The following is a 21813-nucleotide window of genomic DNA, read 5'->3' as shown; positions in this document are numbered from 1 at the left end:
TTATCACATTATTAAGTTACGAAGCATTGCCTTAGTTTCTTTTTTTTTTAAAAAAAACCTTTGTGTAATGTTATTGATATTGTATAAAGTTGTTATTAAATTGTCCAAAAGTAAACAGTCTTCGATTACTAGTTCACAGTTAAAATACATTTTTTGTATGCTTTTTTTTAATGTTGATATAAGAATTATGTTATTTTATGTTACTCTATTATTCATTGGATACTTGCTATATAATACAGGTGATAAATAATACGACTAGATTAAATCATATACTTAGAAAATTATGTGGATATACTGCTTGATTTATCTTTTACCATGGATATGATTTGATCTCCACCTATGTAAGATGAATTATAATTGAAGCACGTAGAATTGTATAAATAAGTTATATGAATTTCGTTCAACGTAAATTAAATTATGAATTATATGGACAAAAATGAATGAGAAGAAGCCATTATCAAATGGCTATAACTCGAGTTTCACAAAATTAAGCGAGACAGGTTAAACAATAGTGTTAAATTTTACTATACGAAGAATTGATTTTTGTTGTGTTAAAAATATGCAGATAGTTGTGGGGTGTTATTCGCGACGTTTCACTGTAGGTTTCAAGAAGTTCCTTCACTTTTGTTCTCCAATTGAAGCTGAGCTTTGGAGCATTGCTTGGGGCCTTAAGTTGATCACCTCTTAAAATATCAATTGTATTTTGATTGAATGTGATTGTAGGAAGACTATCTCTCTTGTTATTAACATTCAGTCTCACAATCACCTTTTGTTTGCAATTATTAAGGATATTAGAGATACTTTGAGAAGGATAAGTTTTGTTAAATTTAGCCATATTCTAACCAAAGTGCTGACTGGTTAGTCAGGTTAGATGATGAAATAGGAAAGTCTTTAGAGCTCTCATTCCTTAGAGCCTTTTCTTAGACTTGATTCTCTTAGCATTTCTTGGTCTAGACTTAGTAGCTAATGTGTTTTTGTTTTGTTGGACTGTGTAAGTCCGTTGAATAACAAAAAAATAAAAATAAAAATATGCAGATAGTTGTCACAAGAGAACACTTTGAGTTGCCTTTGAATAGATTGAATCAGGTGGTGATGAGCATGGCAATGGTAGCTGGTAATAGGTGGGTGCTGCATGCTACCAGAGAGACTGTGGGCAAGCAAATTGTCACGACACAGACCAATCGAGCACGCGTGATCACTTTGTTTGGATTATATTTTGCTCTCATGCATTTAATTCTCATCAGAAGACTATATGTATTATGTACATACCGTCGGTGCCAACTCAGTGGTTTGGATTTCTTATAACCCATGCATTCACATACACACAGGCTAGATCGATGTGCGTACATTGATTTCATGTGTTTTTATTTGTAGAAGCCACGTATACCTTACTATGTACTACCAATTTTCACAAATTATTTTAATTTAATATTGTCACTTAAATCTTCACCATTTCAATTCCTTAAAATGTATTTGACTGGCCATTTCAGTTATTTATTAGCTTAGAATTTTGTTTGATTAAAATAAAAATATTTAGTAAGAGAACACATTTTATCAATTTATATGTTTTTTAGATGCTACTTGGTATAATGTTTGATCTTATAATTCAAAAATACTGCTTTACTTTTACTTTAATATTACAACAAAGTTCCTCATTTACCAACTTTGTTATCCTATACTATTTATATTAATTATCATACTCTTTGATTTTTAATGAAAAAATAAAATTAACTAAAATATCCAAACACTATAATTACCTAAAAATATATTTTTTTCTAGAAAATTAAAAAAACTGTAAACAATATTATTATAAACACATTATTTTAAATTTATCAATTAATTCAATAAATAATTTTACTAAACACTTCTAATTTAACAATATAACTTAATAACTTTCAATCATTTTTTAAACTTTTAATTAAGTTATTAACTATTGTTGACAAATCAAATCTTTAACTGAGTTAACAACTTTCATTTGGGAGTCACTGTTCCCTCGTGTGGAGGAAAATATATACATGTGTGTGTGTGTAAGATGCTGAAATCACAACCCTATTGAATATTGAAAAATATCTATACACAATCTTGTGGGTGAAAATTTGTATATATTATAAATTTAGTCTCCCTTACTTGTATCAACACAATTTATATATAATAAAACTATTCAAATATACAGTTAGGATTAAATTTATGTGTACTTTTTCAACTAATGGCACCCGCATAAATACATGTGTACGAACCCAGACATTGATTAATGATAGAGGCTATATTCAACTGTGTTATGAATGTGCCGTCCAAAACAACTTACTTTTAGGGTGAGTTTGATGTACGTGCTAGCTAGATGATATATATTATGAGGTATTGATGACAGGACAAGACTTGGGTGTTAACATATACGTACTTTTGTTGTTATAATTATCAATGAAACTATAAATTGTATAAAAATTATTGTACATGCTACACTTTTATTACAAAACTTATTTAAAAAAATTATAAATAAATAGATATCAGGAGAAGCTAGTTTAAGTGGTCTATTTCTCTTACTCTTATCTCATTATATTATATCTTCATTTACTCTAAGGACGTCTGGCATGTACCGACAAAAGCTAGTTTGATATGTGGAAGGCTATGATCAATGAATGAATGAATTGGATGCATGGAAGCTAACATTGACTCCCAAATTGGCAATAGCTACTAAAACCATATGCGTGAAAGCTAGAGCAAGTCCAGACAAACAGGGAACTGTATGCTCGAATTAAATAGCTATGTCTCCCTGCAAGGTTGCTCTTATCCTAACTTCCACATCTGTACGTGGATACCCAATATAGCAACGTGAAACATTATCTTATGGAGTCTTATGAGTTATAATTAAGGTCTATAGGAGCTGTTAAGTTTTGTATTCAGGATCCAAGTGATTAAAACAAGTTCTGGTTAAATGTTCTTTTAAGCAAAAATAATATGTAACCAAACTAAAAAAAGAATGACATCCTTCAAATTTTGCAAAATTTAAAAATAAACGTTTGTTTAGACTCACATTTAAATAATCATAGATCTACATTTATTTCAATATTATTAATTGAAAGTTATGTTTTAAATTCACGTTATTTTGCAAAATTTTTCTTAAGATACACTAAATCCTATCTATAACATTTTTTATACAAAAATAAATGGATTTTTTACACTCTGTCTTCTCGAAATAGGTTTTTTTGAAACAAAGATTCTTCCGAAGCTGCCACAGAAGGTGTGTACTTCCAAAAATCAAAACCAGTTGAAATGAAATAAACCAATCCATATCAAGAAAATAAAGATATTGTATAAAGAAGGTAGATTAAATTCGATAGGTGTCTTTTCAGCTGAAAACAAAATGAGGGGTATCTATTTTAATCTGCTAATCAGATATATATAGATTCGCGATAAGATTACACACTGAAAGCATACAAATATTTGCGGGTATTTACGTTTGTGGCTTTGGCATGCGAAGTTTCGTAAAAGCATGCAGACCCAAAATATGTTGGCATCGCGGTGCAAGTTGCGAATGTCACTGTTATAATCTTATATGGATGCTCAAAGTTATTTATTTTATTTTATCGAATTTTGGATAATAAGATCGGAAAAGTTACAAAGTTGGGAAAACAAGTTTGACAAATTAATTAAATGTAATTGATACAGAACTTCATTGATGTACCTTTTAATGGTTGTATTGCTGTAGCATTTAGTTGGAAGAAAATGAAATAAAAATAAAGGATTCTCTTATCATTTTTTTCTTTGGTTCAATTTTTTTTAAGGATTCTTTTCATATCTATAAGACTTTGTTTAACCTTTAAAACGTAGTATTCAAGTTCTTTATTAATTAGTTTTAGTAATTGTTTCTTTGCAAGTTTTTAGATTCAGTGTGTTTTATACGCTTTAGATTCAAATTTTATCTGTAGTAAATGTAGCTAACAGTTATAAATTGAAATTTAAAGTTTTAATAACAGACCAATTTTTAAAATTAAAGATTTTATAAAAAATAAAATTAAGAGATTCGTATGTTAATTTAAAATCGAGAAGGGTTAAAAAAAATAAATTTAATTACACTACTGTAATTTTAGTACACTACTAATACAAATATTTTTACATTGCTAATTAATTAGAATACATCATGCGTATGAGAATTCTATATCAGTTATTACAAAATATTAACAATTATTGTTAATATGACAATTCATGATTAAATGACAGTGTAAAAAATGTTTACATTATCAGTATATTTAAATTAATTTTTTATATATAAAGTATTTAGAAGTTTAAGTGTTTTTTTAAGTAACATAAAAAACACTATATGTAGTAAATAAACTTTTTCAGTGTTATGAATTTTGTTAAAATGCATGCCTTGTTAGACACGTTCCAAATCGATATATCAGTGAATTGATAAATGAAATTATCATTTCAGTGGAATTTTGATATTACTAATTTGTAGAATAATTTATGAATGTTTACTAAATTTAATTTCTAGGTCAGTTGGGGGATAGTCAAAGAGCATGGAATACTAAAAGACAAGTTAACTCCCAAGCGTCAGATTTTACTTGGAAGGATGTGCAGCATGAAACATGTGATCAGTGACATTGAATAGAGTTAGGACTTAGGATTGTCAATTTGGTGAAACTCATCAGCAAGCTCATTTGCTTTCATAGGTTTGCTCAAGTGTTTTAATAGAGTCAGCCTTTTCGTTTTAAATTACTTAAGTATAAATTTTATTCGATTTAAAAGTTAATTCCCGTATTTAATATTCACCACTCTGACTAAATCGGTAGCTTTTTAAAAATTAATAAAAGCTTTTTTTTTATATAAACATTTTAATATAAATTCTTTAAAAAGTCATAATTATCTCATACTCCAGAGTGGAATACAGGATATGTTGCTAACAAAATTTATTTGAAAATTTGAAGAAAAAAGAAAATAAAGAGTTTAAAGAGTAAACAAGTAAAAAAGAGGGAAAAGAAAAAAGGTTATTATCAAATAAGAGCATATTTGTTTCATTTTTAATTTTTTTTAAAAATATTTATATAATTTTGGATAACTTCAATATTTATAGATGTGTAATTGATTATTGGACATTTACTTATATTTAAAACACCATATTCATCTCGTATTGCAATTTTGCATATTCTTAAATATATGTACATCTTCCATTTTATTATCTGCATTAATTTTTATGTTACATAAAATTTATAGACTTAATTTATTGTATGAAAACTTTTTATACGATGATTTGATAATAAAATAATGAAAATGATTAAAAGTAAAAACTTTCGTTTTTTAGTACAGAAGTGTTAACCTTCTTTATTTATTTTTGGTCTGAGAAGTGCAACCTTGTGAAAACAAAACTGAACTAGACCAACCCAAACTACTGGAACATAAGTCCATATCTTTGAGTTTTTGGTCAATTTGAAATACATGTCTATATCCCTATAGACCAAACAACTAGTCCGGCCTCGAAATTCAGGCCCAAAATGTTTATGGATCAGTTCAGTTCTCATTTTCGGACAAGGCATCTTTGCATGTTTATCCTCTTTTTGTCCAATTAATATTTTTATCTTTCAGTAATGTTTGGGTTGTTTAGGCTTTTTGGGCCTTGTCCTTCGGGTCTGTTTCACTTAAAAAACAATAATAGTCATGACAAAAAAAAGTAAAAATAAAGGTAGCACGGGGATTTACTCAGATTAATCAAATGTTGGTGTCAGGACTCAGGACAATAGTAGTAAAAGAAGTTTTAAATATTTTAACTTAATTTATGAAAATAATTTTGAGAAGATAAAAACCAGTTTATGAATAACATTAAATCCAAATTATTTTGATTTAATAAAAAACTAACATAAATTTAATAAAAACTGATGATTTTATTTAATTTTAAAACACGATTAATTTACTAGTTACCGACGTAATAAGAGTTTGATAAGTGTCGCCAATTATAGTCTACGAATACAACAACAGCTTATCCTTAAACCCCTAAACCCTATAAAATACAATGGACCATAATTGACCAAACCTTAACCTGGTTGCTACATGCTCCATCTCTTCTCCATGGCCATCGCTTCCTTAAGATTCGCTTGCAAACCCAATCTTCATCTTCGCTCCGCTCCATTCCAATGCATTCGCAAGGTTTCTCAATGTTTTAATCTCTCACTCATCATTATCACCGTTCATTTTTTTTTCTTTCCCTCTTTCAATTTCGTTTTTTTATATAATTTCCCCAGGTTGTGCCTAAAACTGTTCCTTCGGTTGAGGCAGAGAAATGTAGTGGCTCAAGTGGTGAACAAGGCAAGTTAAATTGGGAATTTTGAATTGGGGTTTTATGTTGCTTCATTGAGGTTGGTGATTCTAAAATCATCTTTGTTTTGGTGTATTGAGTTGATGAAGAAGATAAGAAGGCACCGGCGTGGAAGAAGTTGAATTCCAAAGAGCTTGGACTTCGAAATTCCATGATAGCGAATCCAACTAAAAAGGTTCTCAACATGTTGAAGAAAAAGGGTATGTGTGTATGTGGAAGGAAGAAAGAAAGAGCATTTCCTTGATTTTGTGTTTACATTGTGGAATAAGAGCATACTGATTCTGTGTATTAGGTTGGGTTGAACTGTTTGTGAGATATATTCTTATCACTCTGAAGAACCAGCCTATCACTTGTATTTGAAAGAGATATTAATTTTTCACTTACGAATTTTGGTATCAAATCATTCAATGTGGAAAAAAGAATCGGGATATAGTTTGTTCCTCCTGAACATCTACCCAGCCCATGCACATAATCTGTGATTTATTTGGCAACCACTTAATTGTGACTATAGAAAGCCTATTTTGCTTGAGCTTGTCCAATAAAAGCCAATCATTTAACAAGAATAGGGCGTTGTTTTGTCTACCTTATTGCTTGATTTTTGTTTTACTGCTCTCAAGCTATTGGAGCTATCAAATGTTTTCATTTAAAACCGATTATGGGCCCGGGAATATTAATTAATCTTTACGTTGTGGTATAAGTCTTTCAGTGTGCATCATTTAAGAATAAGATTCCACGGTTTCTATGTTTGTTTGCAAGGTTAGGAAGGGAAATGCATGATTGATAACGCCTTTTTCTTCTACTTCTAGGGCATGATGTATACCTTGTAGGAGGTTGTGTTCGGGATCTTATACTAAAGCAAACACCAAAAGACTTTGATGTTATAACTTCAGCAGATCTTAAAGAGGTTATCTTTATTTCCTATTTCTATTTTATTTTCAAACTGTTGATGTACATGCTGCTCAACTCTGTATATCAAGAGATAAGTTATAAGCAGTTAGAAGGGCAACCAGTGTTTCTGTATTGACATCTGGTGTTTTGTAACATGCGGATTTTCCATAAAAGTTAATTTACGCAATCTCATTTCAGTCATTTGAAAATTTAAATTTCTATTATGGGCCTGTTGTCTTCTGACCTTAACTTTGTATGGTGAACCTTGACCCAATTTGTAGGTGACGAGAACATTTTCATGGTGTGAGATAGTGGGTAAAAGGTTCCCTATATGTCATGTTCATATGGAGGGTACCATTGTTGAGGTTGGTATATTTCTGTTTTGCTTGAAAACTTTTACTTTTCATAAGAACTATCTTTGTTTGGGTGATTGCTATAGTTTTTCCCTATTAAGGGCTGTCTTCCTTTTAAAATCTGTTTTTCATGATAATTTTATTCTCCCTTCTAATTAGGTTTCAAGTTTTAATACTGCTAGATACAAGTCAAGTAAGCGCTTCACTCATGATTTAGAGACACCTAATGACTGTGATAGGGAGGACTATCTTCGCTGGAGGAATTGTTTGAAACGAGACTTTACAATTAATGGGTTGTGCACCTGTTCTTGCCACTTTACAAATAGAATTATGTTAATTTTTTCTCTTCATTTGGCTGCAAATGTGTTTTCTATGACATCCCCACTTTTATATAATGCATCTCTTTATGCTGTTAACCAAATTCACACTCTTCCAGGTTGATGTTCGATCCATATGCAAGAATTGTATACGATTACATGGGAGGAATGGAAGATATTATAAAAGCTAAAGTGTGCATGTATCTCTTTGAAGCTATTTTTTCCTATATTACTTTTTCTAATCAGCAATTTGAACTTATATAACTTAATTTATGTGAATAGGTGCGAACTATGGTTCCTGCAGCTGCTTCTTTTCAGGAGGATTGTGGTGAGTTTGTGTTGAGGGAGTAACGATGTGAAAAAAAAAAAAAAAAAAACTACACTCCCATTTCCCATATGTAGGATAGGACTGTCTGATTCTATTTGTTTTCTGCAGCTCGCATTCTACGTGCAATTCGGATTGCTGCTCGCTTGGGGTTTAGTATTTCAAGGGAAACTGCTCAATCTCTTAAAAATCTTTCATATTCAGTGTTAAGACTAGATAAGGTATTTAAAGTGTTCTTCGTCTCTCCTTTATTATACTTTATTATATGCACACATCTGGATATCCTGGCTTACTTTCCCCTGTTTAACTGTTTTAGGGTAGGCTTCTTATGGAAATAAATTATATGCTAGCTTATGGATCTGGTGAAGCTTCTTTGAGGCTATTGTGGAGATTTGGACTTCTTGATATACTTCTCCCCTTTCAGGTAGGTGATGATTCTCCATTTTGTTCTCTAAAATTCAGTCATGGAATGCTAGCTTAATTCATATTTGACATTACAGGCTGCTTATTTTGTTCGCCATGGATTTCGGAGACGAGACAAAAGAACCAATATGCTTTTGGTAACTCCATTCCTCTTAATGAAGTTTAGACTTTTAAAACTTGCTGGATTTTTGACTGACCTATTGGCATTAGTCTAGTGAGAATAGTATACATGAGACAAATTTCCAAAACTAACCCAGAGCATTTTGGTTATCCTTTCTACCAAGTTGTGCGTTAGAACAAGTTTCTGTTTGGAAACTAATATGATTCTTTCTTCCTTCCCTGCTTATATGTTAATCCTTGCATATAACTATAAAACTAGAACATGCAACATGCTGAGTTGCATATAACTATTTATTTTTAGGGTATGAACCGTTAAAGATATCCTAATGGAAGGGGTGGGGATTTTTTTGTTTTTTAATTTGAATATGGCTTATTAGATTATCTCAGGATATTTATGTGTTACTAGAGGATTAATTTGAATACATAAATTTTAGCACCTTGTTTGCACATTTTTATTGGATGTTTTGGAATTTCATCTGCAGTCTTTCTTCTCCAATTTGGATAAACTTTTGGCACCAAACCATCCATGTCATTGCAGCTTATGGTAAGATCTGTGCTACAGCATGGCCTGTTTTATTTGTTAGCAATATGTGATAACCCCAATGTGTAATGCTGGAAAAATTAGATTTATTAGTATCAGTCAGACCGGTAAATGAACTTTCTTTAAAAATCTTGTCCTAGGATGGCACATCCATGAAGACATGAATGAAGTTTGAAAGCTTTTTTTCCCTTCCTATTTCAGTGGAAATGTCTCAGAATGAACTTATTTCCCCCACTCTTGTACTGAAGCAAGTGTTTAATATGCTCCAGTTTTCTTGATTTATGAAACAGTTCAAGTTATGAAACTATCCTGATGCTATTGCTTCTTTGAACATTTCCAGTGCCTATGAATGCAATGGAATCCCCTATATTATTTTTGCATGATCTTTGCGCAATTATTTTTTTGGCATCATCAATCGGGTCTAGAACCTTGAGAGGGTTCAGGGGTAATAGGAACAAAGAAGATTCTTTCCTCCCAAAAAAGATATCCTACATGGGATGAAACCGAATATCTCATATATTCCTTTCTTAAAGAGATATTGTTGGAACATTTGGGTAAATGCTTATAGTCATCTATGCCATCTTTTGCCTTAGGAGGTTCTTATCTGATTCTTATATTGAAATTGTTTCTTAATGTCATTGGATTTGAGTATTAGAAGGAAAGGCTTTGCACCTGTATCTAGGAAACATTTTCTATATCATTGCTGAATCATTTTTAATTTTCTTTTCATAAAGACTCAAGGAATCTTTGCTTTCAGGGTTTCTATCCTTGCATTACATTTAACATTGAGTGATAAACCAAGGGGTTCCTCGGTGGTTGCTGCATTTAGCCTTGCACTCCATAATGGTGGAAATTTATCAGAAGCAATAGACATAGCTAAGAGGATTAACAAACCATGTGATGCCAGATTTCCTGAATTATTAGATCCTTCTGGTCTGGATGAACAGGCTTTGGAAGATGAGATTCTTGATCTTGCAGAGTCTGTTAAACAGTCTCTGTTGCATATGACAACTAGGCATTTGATATCCGGGGCCATGATTGACTATCCTCAAGCTCCTCATTCAGATCTGGTGAGCTTTGTTTTTCCTAGATTTTGTACATGCTTCTGGACATTGCTATCCAAAAGATGGATTGTGCTAGGATATTGTAGAACCCAATCAGTCACTCTCCCATAAAAAAGAAACTTATATTCTTTTGCCACAATCCCACAAATAGCACACATACATGTGTATGCAAGCCATCAGCAAGCATGCAAAGAAATTTAGGATAATAAATGTTAACCTAGTGACACAATTGTTACCAATGCAGCTGTTGAATTAACTTGTGAGAAATTGAATTATATAACTGGAAAATTAAACTATTTTGTTTGCAATTCTTTGTTTGACGATATATGATGATGGTTGACAATTCTATTTAACATATTAATCAGATGTTTGAAGTATGCTAACTTCATTATTGTATAGGAATCTAGGATTACTCTGTTGTATATCTTGGTTAATGAATCCCGATTAACATCATTTGTCTTTAAATCGTTGACAATTTGACAGGTGCTCATCCCATTAGCAATGTACATTAAAGCTCTAAGCATTTTTGACTGTGTGAAAGTCAGTGCTGGTAAGCAAATTTTATCAAAGCAAGGTAGGAAAATTGATTATGAGTCCTTAGCTCATGGTGATCTGCAAGAAGTACGGCACGTGCTTGCAAGGATTGTATTTGATACGGTATATCCACTACGCCTTGATTGATTCCTCCAACAGGAGCAATGGATTTTCCCGAGGCTGGTTTGAAGTTTGATTATAAATTGTGAGAAAATTGATGCTGGAGTAGGCATTCTATCAAGGGTAATGGTCGTTCAAAATTGGAATAAAGTGTGGTGAAGGTCTAGTGTCAGCATTTGACATTCGAGAGTGGTACTTAAAGGAATTATCATGAACATTGTCGTGAGCCAGTGACAGCTTCCTAGGTGGGACTTATCATGCTATGCAATGTGCCTAACTTGTAGGCTTTAAAATAGCCAGCGGATAAAGGAGAGAAAAACATTTCCAACCCCCCAAAAAGATTTTTCCCCTTGTCTTTTTGATTCCAAAGTGTTTTTATATAATGGTTATATAAAGTATTTTTTTTAATCAAATATCAACCTTAATTTCAGATGCCCAAGTCATTGAATTACCAAAAAAGTCGGCAATATTTCATTTTTTAATTCACGAAATTAACATAAAGAGGGATGAGAACAGGAATGTTGGAATGACCCATGCAACAAAGTTGCTTTTCATCCTTTTCTTTTACTGGAAAACATTGCTTTTCCATCCATTTATATAAGGTGAGAATTCTTAAAACTATGTGCAAGACATTTTCTTTTTACACTGTATCATTGAACCTATGTTTTTAGTTGCATTGGTTATTATTATATTTGTAATATATACATGATTGATTATTAGCATTAGAAATATTAAATTTTGATTAAAGTAGAAAACAAAGGTGATTGGTGTTGTTTACACTCTACCTAGAACATGTTCAATGTAAAAAACATTGTTTTAAAAATGACTAAACTCTTATTTTGGGCTTTGAAAAAGTTTGCTTTTTGCATTATAGTCTCTAAAAGATTAAAAATATCAAATCAGTCATTGATTTTCATTTCTGTCGAGTATTTAAGTCTTTAAATTCAGATGCTATTAATAGATAATAACGGAATGCTGATATGTTATGTTAAGTGACATGTGCTATTGCTTATGTGGTAAAATAATGTTGACATGTCATGTTATGTGTCACATGTTATTAATTAAGTGTCAAAACATTGTCTTATGAGATATAATATATGTTTTTGTTTTATTTTAGTCTTTAAAATTATAACTTGTTTGACATTTTAATCCTTGAGATTGTTATTGACAAACATTTTAGTCATTGAAATTATAACTTGTTACTTTTTAGATTTGTTTTGCATTTTTTTTCATTTTTTTTTTATATCCTCTTTAGCTTCTTCTTGTGGGGATGTGATTACACATTCTTATTTTTGTAGCTTTCTTTTGTATATATGCATGCATTCATATCCAATATTTAGGTTTCACTTGAATATAAAATCTGGAGTTATAAGTGATGAAGTTGTTATTTGTGTGAGCGCAATTTATTACATAGGTGTGACTTGAAGATGATGCGGTGGGTTCTGAACAGCAACGACTAGTTTTAATAATGTTGCAGTTTATAAGGAGTTAGGATAATGACAAATGTTTCAACATAACTTTTCTATCATTTGACAAGTGCAAGAATTTCAATTCCTCTTCCTATCTTTTCCCTTTCTTGCAAAGCCACTAACCATCTTGCAAATGCAGTTTCACATGAACTTTCTCTATTATCTTTTTCACCAAATCCTCTTTCGATAGAATCTCAACCATCCTTCACTTTCTCTCTCTTAAGGGACTAAAATGCTCGACTAGTTATAATTAAAGGATTAAAATGAAACAAAATTATATATTATATCACATACGACATTATTTTTGTCAAGTAATCAATGACGTGTTACATAACTTGACACATCAACGTCATTTTGCTCTGTAAGCAATGACACGTATCACTTAACATGACATGTCAATATTTTGTTACTGTTCATTAACGACATTTGGATTTAGAGACTTAAATACCCAATAGAGATAAAAGTCATGGACTAATTTGACATTTTTATTTATTTAGAAACTAAAATGTAAGATGCAAACTCTTTTGAAGATAAAACAAGAGTTTAATCTTTTAAAAATTAGATTAGATTGGCCGATTCTGTTGAAAATTTGATAAGACACAGATTCAGACAACTTACATAATTGGAGAAGAAAATTTGTTAACAATTGGGTACTAAAGGTGGTGTTGAACGACTTTGAACAGATTTTTTTTTTTTTTTTGGAAAAATGGTGGTTTTTGCTTTTGCTAAATAAATAATTTTAAAATATTTCAAAAATAAATAAGGGGTCATGCATGGATATATTAATGAATTACTATTAACCTATTTATTAATTTTTTTTATCTTATACATTATGTAATATTTTCTTTTAATGGTTTTTTTTTAAAAATTTATATTAATTTTTTATTCAGTATATCATATAATATTAAAACTTATATTTATTTATCATTGGTTTGATCCATATTCAAATCGTAAACTGATTATATCGTATATAGTTAAGAATCTATCTTCCATATAGACTAGTTTCTTTTTTCTTTTCTTTCATAAAATGGCAACCCGCATAGGTATCCTTTATTTGTTGAGATATTTTTGCATAAAGTTCTTGCGATGGACCAGTAAGATCGATTAAAGTCGAGCAATTTTTACATTCCATAAAGCATAATTTGTTCCTTTGGTGGGAACAAGATTTTATATACAGGATTCGGTGGCGGGGCTTTACAGGTTATTTTGAAGGGGGCAAAATAATTAGTTGATATAGTCAAAATTTTAAAAGAATACAAACTAGCTACACACGCATGCATAAATTTTACTATCGTTAAACCATTAACACAAAAATAACTACAAAATTACAAAAATTCAAATGTTTGACATCATCAATAATTATATCTAAATTGAAGTTTTCAACTACTTTTTTAATACAAAAATGACTATTTATTTGCAAGAAATTTATCTATTCATCTTTTTTTCCTATAATTTGAAAATTTGTTAATGTTTAGACCTAGCAATAAACTGGAAAGAAAATTTAGTTTAATCTAAAAAGTTTAATCTCAATTTATTGAAAGAAACTGTTAGTACAAAATGTATGTACCTGCTGCTACAATACTCTGCCACTGAATGTATTTCTTGTTTTGAAAGTAGTGGGGAAGGAGTAAGAAAATCAGAACTCATAGGGCAAAATATATTATATGTATGGTGTTGCTCTGGTAAGGCAGGCATTAACACCCTAACATTATTTGTGTAAAAAAAAACCTCTCTTCTGCATAGCCAAGCATGTGTGTCTGTGTGGTTTCTACTTCACAGGTGCTGGTGCAGGAGCACTTCCACCACTAGTAGGCCTGAAAAACCAAACATCAAAGTGATTATCAGAAACTTCGGACATGTGATGTCACATCGTACATCATGGATCAACTGTTTGATGAAACCAGTAGATAGAAGCAGCCACTTACAGCCCCACAAATACTTTAAATGAATCATAGAGTCCCCACTGGGCTCCAGTTAGTGTTCCAATCATTACTATACGAAGAGGAAGGCCACGAGTGAAAAGACCCACAAGCCCGATCTTCTTCACAGCCTGCAAAATCAACAGTTACAAGACTCAATTTAGCATTACACAGAAGATGGTGAGTGAGTGCTGTGTTTGTTGTTACTATATACTCACATCACCAACAGTGGCTCCCTTGGCATTGTTGAGAAAGGAAACAAGGTTATCAGCAGGGTGTGAGACAATTGCACATAGTACACCTGCTATGTATCCTGCTGCAAAACTGACTCCAAGTTGCAAATTTTTGCTGCACTTTTCTTTAGGAGTTGGGATGACATTTTTGTATATCATTTCCACAACCGTCTCAAAGGAAGCAAATTTCATCATTGTGTCTGATAGGAGCCAAAAGTGTAAGAAAAAAGAGCAGAAAAAGAAAAGATATAACATATTGGCAAAATGCAAGTTAATGTTGCATAATATAGTCATGATGTTTTGCATCCCACAGAAGTGTAATGTGTATGTAGACACAAAAAATACAGACATGACTAAGAGAAATATTAGTGTTTATTTTCTTCCATAACAACAACCAAAGGCGAAATGGAAAAACCAATTTAAGGCATCATCCATTCATCCCATGCAACTTTCTAGACACTAATTATTGGAGAGAATACTAGGTTACTCTTTCTATAGTGCTAAAAATGTTATAGACTATTCATGCGATCATACCAACCAGAGATTGGACAAACATATGGAGTAGTTTTAACTTACATGGAATTTGACGTCCCCAAAGAGGAACGAGTCCTTTATACAACCTATATATACACATATCAATCATATCAAATTCTGATCGAAGTTGGAGATTGCGAAGTCTTAAAACACTGATACATGATAAAAAAGCAAAAACAAAATAATAGAGATAATTAAGGATCAACAACCATACCCAGAAGCACCCTCAGCCTTGATAAACTTGGGTAACCCATCTGACAAACCTCGAGCATAGCCAGGTTGAGTTTGTACACGAACTTTGACTGCCTCCATGGGGCAAAGTACAACATCGGCAATAACTTCTGCTGAGGCAGAACCAGCTAAATATATGAGTGTTTTGTACTTGGCTGCATTCTCAGGTCCTGCAAGATCTGAGTAATACTTCTTGAAGAACTCATAAAATCCAAACTTGCATGCTCCCTGAGCACTGTATCCAAGCAAAGTAGGCACCCATCCCCTGAAGAAACCCTTAGCTCCTTGCTCCTTCAACAAAACTCCAAATCCTGATGTGATGCTCTTGTACTTTACAGGGTCAATCTGAAATTAAGACCAAACATTAATTTGTATATAAATTTAAGTTCTGCTCATACTTCACGCCACTTATGCTAAGCATATGATATGATTTTGAAAAGAAAAAAAAAAGATTGAATGTTGTGATTCAGTTAAAAAAAATAATTAAGAAAAAAAGGTGAAGAGAGTCATGTTCATATGCGAAATCTGGCACAACACAATCACATTGATCATAGAATTGATAAAGTATGGCACTAGAATTGAGATTTTCTTTTCACATTACTTTGAAAAAGCCAAAAACTTTTGGATACAAACTTGAGGTAGCATAATATTAAGAGAATAATTTAGAAACTGGACGTAAAATTGTATACAATTATTTCTCTCTCTCTCTCTCTCTCTCTCTCTCTATATATATATATATGTATGTATCTTTTTTGTATGTATGCACGTATAAAAAAAATATTCCCCAAAGTCAAAGGGAACAAATTTTGGTTGGTCATCAAACATTTTCCTTAGAAATTAGAGTTCATATGAAACACGATTCATAGTACCATTTTCTTTTGAAGTTTTTCATATATATCTTTCCTAAGAGACAATTTTGTTCGATGTAGATGAAGAAACAAATCCTAATTTCTATTACATGCAACTCCTACTGGCATGTGGAAGCCACAAAGAGTTGGGAGGAACCATTTAAGGGGGTAACTGTTTTACTCTATTTCCCCCCTCTTTCATTAGACTCAAAGACTATCTTATTTTAAGGAAAACCAAGCTTTCCTTGTGACTAAGACCAACCGTCTCATTAGTATTCATTGCACCATTTGGAAAAACATCCATATAAAATGGTAGATAGACAAATAGTAGAATGAATGAAAGTGAGTTATGGAAAGGAAAGAGAAGAACCTGCATGTTGCACTTGACAAGATCAAGAGGAGTGACGGCCATGTGGGTGAGGCCACAACTGAAGACGCCACCAGCACTGCATGCAGCGTAGTAAGCAGGAGAAAACATGCGGATTCTCTCCTTGGGTGCATGGATCATGGGTGGTGATGATGTTGATGAATGTGATATAATGGAAGATGATGACAACCCATGATTGGTTTTATCCAAAAGGGAGAGTGCATTTGATGAATACAAGAATGAAGGGACAAGAGAGTGGTCAGAGGGAGCCATTGAGAATGGAGAAGAACAAGAGAGTTGGTGTGTGTGTGTGTGTGTTATGTGTGTCTAACTTCGTTTATGTACGTAGGAAAGTAGAAAATAAAATGTTGTTTGAATGCAAGAAAAAGGAGGCGACAAAAAGGGTGGTTTGTGGTTAGGAAATGAAGAGAGGATGAATATTGAATTTGCATAATGCATGTGATCTTCTCATCTCCCTAATTTTCGTGCTCTCTCATGGAGAACCCTTTGACTCTAACGCCTTCAATTTCTTGTCACTACAATTACGTTTCTTTTTCTCTACAAAATTAAATAATATAAAATTTGTGTAGTTGTTTAAGCATCGTTTCTATTATTTTAAAATTTTATTTTGATAATATTAAATGTATATTTTTTTTATCAAAGTAAAATTTTGATTTTAATTAAAAATAGGATATAAAATATTAATAGAATTGTAACTAAATTTTATCGAATAAAATAATCTTTTATAATATATTTGGTTCAATGGAGAAAAAAAAGAGAGGAAAGGAGATGATTTTTAATTGAGAAATAACAATTAAAATTCCTTGTTTGGTTTGATTTAAAGAAAAGGGTGGAGACTATTATAACTTTTTTTTTCCTTTTATTTGGTGGGTAAGGAGATGGAAGAAAAAAAAAGTTACTGACTTACTGTTATTCCTTATGGCATAATTATAAACAAAATAATTTTAATAAATTATTTAACAAAACACTGTAAGAGAAACTTTTATTCTTAGTCTCATACCATTCTTATTCATTGTTTGATAAGGTTGTAATTCACACCATAATTAGTTCTTAAAGCATTTATGATTTATCTATGTAATGGATTGTTTATTGTATCTAAATATATTATTATTTTTTATGTCACTCGTTTTTCTCTTCACATCACTTCTTTTTTTATTTTTTTATTTTTAAAAATTTATTTTCTAACATAAATTCTAAAAATTCAACTTTCCATTTCTCCAATAAAAACAATCAAAATGTTTTTCAGTGGCATTTGTACCAATTTTGTTCCTTCTGCGTAGCAATCCTCAAAATCGAAGTTTGTGTAACATTTAGTACTTTTCTTAAAAATAACTTTTAAACCTTGTTTATCTGATAAACTTATCACACATATAAAATAGGATAATCCAAAGTTTAATTCCACAAGTCACATCACCCTAACATGGTACGTTGCATTGCACTTGTTTTCATTTCAATGGAAAAAACGTGCATTGCTAAATTGGGCTTCATCATCAGTAACTAACTGATAAATGCCACGTAATTTTTGGATAGAATATTTGATTCCAAGAGCAATGTGCACCACTCGTTCATTCACATCTCTGATCACCCATAGCCACAGGCCACAAGAATTAAGATTATGCTAATTCCTAAATGACACTTTCTAAGTTACATGGATTTACTTTCCAACTAAGCACAACCATTACACTACTTTGTTGGGCCAAGTATCAAACACTTTCCACTTCATTAACCCAATCCCTATCTCTTATTCCTCTCTCTCTCTCCACCCTTTACCTTAGCTTCAATGGCCTCTGTTTCAGCCACTTTTCTCAGCTTCCAACACTCTTTCAAGCTCTCTACAATCACTAGCCAGGTTCGAAATCCCTCTCTCTTAATGCATACCCTTATTATTTTTAAAGAGAAAAAAGTTAAATTTTTAATATTTAAGTAAAGAAAAATATAGAAAAAGAAAAAATAATTAATTTTTTTTCTCATCCAAACAAATGTTATGCATGCGGCCATGTATCTGTTCACAATGGAGGGCACGAGTGTCAAAAGACTCTGTTGTTATAAATACTTAACAATTTATAGCATCCAAGAAAACTTACTTTCGGTGATTTTACAACTGAAAACAAACACATTTGTCTCTAACACTTCAATAGATTCATGTGCTTTGGAAAATGATGATGCCGTTTTGGTACGAGGGTAAAAGCACGAAATTACTTGAATGAAGTTTCACAATCAGAATGTACCTGTGAAACTTTCCTTGTGCACAAGTGCAAGACAGTGATAGAGATAATATAGGTACAGTTGCGAGCAATAGGAGCTACAGTGTATGAATTAAAAATAGGCAATAAATGCCTAAGAATAAGAGACTCCAACTTTTGTTTGGGGAACTATAAATTAGAAAGAAGAATGATAGAATATAATGTAGTATCTATTAGATATAAAGATGACTTAATACTGTGATCAAAGTCTTAAACCACGTGGAATTCTTCTTAATCAGCATCATCTAGGTAATACAATAGTTTTAACTAAGGATACATAAGATAAGGTACATTGAATATATTCTATTAAAAATTATAATTATTTTTAAAAAGTATATATCAGATCCAATGTATAAAAAAAAATTCCAATGTCTTTTGCTATTATAACATTCCTAACCACGATTTTTTTCTAAGTATTTAATTTAACTTTGAAATAAGAAATTGTATTGATGACTTATATTTTCTTTATTTTTACTACATACTTTTATACTTTTGTATGTCTATTAATCAATGACTTATTGTATGTCCTTAGCATTTTCCCTCTAATTATAACCTTATAAGGTAACTTAACAGTAAAAAAAAAAAAAACTTGATTTGGGTGATTAACAAATGCAGGCTTCTTACAGAACTTCAAGTTTGGGGACAGTTTCTATGGAATGGGGTAGAAGGAGTTTTCCTTCTTTGAGATCTTCCCGTTTTTGCATTTGTGCAGTAAGTTTAATTCCCTTCTAAACAGTAAATACTTTTTATCCCTCTCAAAACTTGCACTAACTGAAATTAACTTTGAATATTGTCAACTAACTAGGTCCAGGCACAACCTGAGACAATGCAGAAGGTGTGTGAGATTGTGAGGAAACAACTTGCTCTTACCCCCGAAACTGAGCTTACCCCAAAAACCAAGTTTTCAGAACTTGGTGCTGATTCCCTTGACACTGTAAGATCCAAATTTATCATCAAGCATCATTGATCTTTAATTCTCATGGTCCATTTGGTTGATTACCTATAACAATACTATACTCATTTCAATAAAAATATGTCTAAAATTAATTTTAATATCAATTTTTTAAATGTGAATGATTTATATACTGTATTTTTATTAAAAATTATAAAATATTACAAAATGCAATGTATCAATAACATTAAGTATTATAATTTTTAATAAAATTTTCTAATTTATTATTTTCTTATCATGTATTTTTAGACACACATTATTAATATATATCCTAATTATTTTAACATTCAAATTAGTGTTATTAAAATTAATTTGACCTAACTTTAAAACATAATTTATGATGTGGCAGGTGGAAATAGTGATGAGTTTAGAGGAAGCGTTTGGCATAAGTGTTCAAGAAGATGGCTCTGAAAACATCACAACTGTTCAAGACGCGGCTGATTTAATAGAGAAGCTGGTTCAAGAGAAAGGTGAAGCTAATTAAGAAGGAAATTGCATGGAAAATGCAGAGTGAGTGCACAAGTGTAACTCAATGATGAGGTTAATCATTTTGCCAATTTACGTGGCCTTTTTTTGTGCTTGGGCGTATTCTTTAGGGAGTAAATTTTTCTTCTGTGACTCTTTTTAACTTACTATTTGTTTGAAATGGTGATAACAAAATCTTTCTTTTTATCTTCTTTGATTAAAAACAAAAGTGAAATTGATTCGAAGAATATCTTATTAAGAAAAAAATTATTAGATAATTCAAAATCATGTACTCTCGGCTATTAATATTATGCCATTGATAAATTTTATAAATTATAGAAAAAATATGAATATGAATGTGTGTCACAATATAAATAATTGGAATTACATGATTTTAGACTATCAAACAATCACTTACTCGGATTAAGCAAATTTACAAGTAATGATTACGTAACTTAGGCTATTATTAATTTTTGCACAGAATAATCCGAAATAAATTAAAGTCATATAATATGTTTTGGAAGTCATCATGCTCGCGTTTCACCATTGTTTGATTATAATTTTAAAGAAGGTATTTAGTTGAATTACTGGAGAAACTTAACGGACACTTAATAAGATGTAAATTTTGTCATTTTTAATTTATATCCTTTAAAGTAAAAGATTATATTATATCTTTTTAAATACAAGTATTTCCATTATTTTATAAATTAACATTTAATATTGTGATTATATTTGTATTTGCATAAAAAATTATAAATTTATTAAAATTCTAATCGTCAATAACACTTATAAAATAACAATTATGGTGTATTTACACAATATACAGATTTTTTTTTCACTTTTTGTGTACTGCTCATTTGTGTTATTAAGCTATCCGTTTTTTTTTAATATACTTCCCACATTTTAGCGAAATTATATCCGGTTTAACTAGTGTATTTGTCTTGTATTACTTTTTTTTTTTTAAATACCTAAATTTGATAAAAAAAATAATTATTTTGAAAATAAACTAAATCAAATACAAATTTAAAAATGTATAAAATGAAAAAATAAAGTTGGAAGAGAGAATTTTCAGCCGAAAATATACAGTGATCCGCGTCCAAACGTAGGAATTAATATTAATTAAAAATTAAAACTCCGAGCTTCAGGCAAAACGACATCGTTTTGAAGTTTCTGCGCCGCCAAAATGTTTTTTTGTCTGCGGTATGATAAAGAACGTCATGGGAGTTTCTTTAACATGTAAGCGTCGTCGTTTACTCTTATTGGACTCACTACAAAACTGAGACAGACCAGTAACCAAGAATGGAACAACCTCTCTGACTCCGTCTCTAACTCAATTTTTTCTTCCATTTTCTCGAGAAAATCTAACTCCCAGAAAATCTCTCTTCTCCTATACTCAAACACATTCGCAGTGTGAACTGATGGATCGAAGAAGAACTGAGAGTTCAGTGTACCCGCTGCAGTGGAGCGGTTCAAGCATCGCCGGCTCATCGTCGCCGGCGATGTCTCCGGCTCACCCTCACTCGCGGCCGGCTCCCGATT

The 21813-nt window shown here is 31.3% G+C and overlaps 3 protein-coding genes across 6 annotated transcripts; 2 read left to right on the top strand and 1 right to left on the bottom strand.

Moving 5' to 3' along the window:
- The first annotated feature begins 6009 nt into the window (after positions 1–6009).
- LOC113854114 (poly(A) polymerase I-like) lies at positions 6010–11809 on the top strand. 4 transcript variants are annotated; one of them, XM_027484973.1, is made up of 15 exons: positions 6010–6138; positions 6234–6297; positions 6400–6507; positions 7114–7211; positions 7477–7560; positions 7708–7841; positions 7985–8057; positions 8148–8193; positions 8302–8411; positions 8507–8614; positions 8691–8750; positions 9216–9277; positions 10032–10344; positions 10822–10888; positions 11032–11313. In XM_027484973.1, exons 1-15 carry the CDS (start codon positions 6043–6045, stop codon positions 11079–11081), a joined length of 1473 nt encoding a protein of 490 aa, XP_027340774.1. In that variant the 5' UTR covers positions 6010–6042; the 3' UTR covers positions 11082–11313. The 4 variants fall into 4 exon arrangements, with proteins under 4 accessions (XP_027340774.1, XP_027340772.1, XP_027340773.1 ...); XM_027484971.1 differs by having other exon boundaries at positions 6397–6507; positions 10822–11809; XM_027484972.1 differs by having other exon boundaries at positions 10822–11313.
- Positions 11810–14229: 2420 nt separating this feature from the next.
- Positions 14230–16866, bottom strand: LOC113855726 (mitochondrial phosphate carrier protein 3, mitochondrial-like). Its single transcript, XM_027487355.1, has 6 exons — positions 16597–16866; positions 15362–15723; positions 15190–15233; positions 14599–14813; positions 14387–14511; positions 14230–14275 (listed from the first exon to the last, which is right to left on the bottom strand). Exons 1-6 carry the CDS (start codon positions 16864–16866, stop codon positions 14230–14232), a joined length of 1062 nt encoding a protein of 353 aa, XP_027343156.1.
- A 1437-nt stretch (positions 16867–18303) lies between these two features.
- Positions 18304–20405, top strand: LOC113855308 (acyl carrier protein 4, chloroplastic-like). Its single transcript, XM_027486894.1, has 4 exons — positions 18304–18463; positions 19473–19568; positions 19663–19791; positions 20159–20405. The coding sequence occupies exons 1-4, from the start codon at positions 18395–18397 to the stop codon at positions 20291–20293; spliced, it is 429 nt and encodes a 142-aa protein (XP_027342695.1). The 5' UTR covers positions 18304–18394; the 3' UTR covers positions 20294–20405.
- Positions 20406–21813: the final 1408 nt, after the last annotated feature.

Source organism: Abrus precatorius, unplaced genomic scaffold, assembly GCF_003935025.1.
Source record: "Abrus precatorius isolate BTA unplaced genomic scaffold, Abrus_2018 Scaffold11, whole genome shotgun sequence".
NCBI classification, from domain to species: Eukaryota; Viridiplantae; Streptophyta; class Magnoliopsida; order Fabales; family Fabaceae; genus Abrus; species Abrus precatorius.
This window is presented reverse-complemented; position numbering and strand designations above follow the sequence as displayed.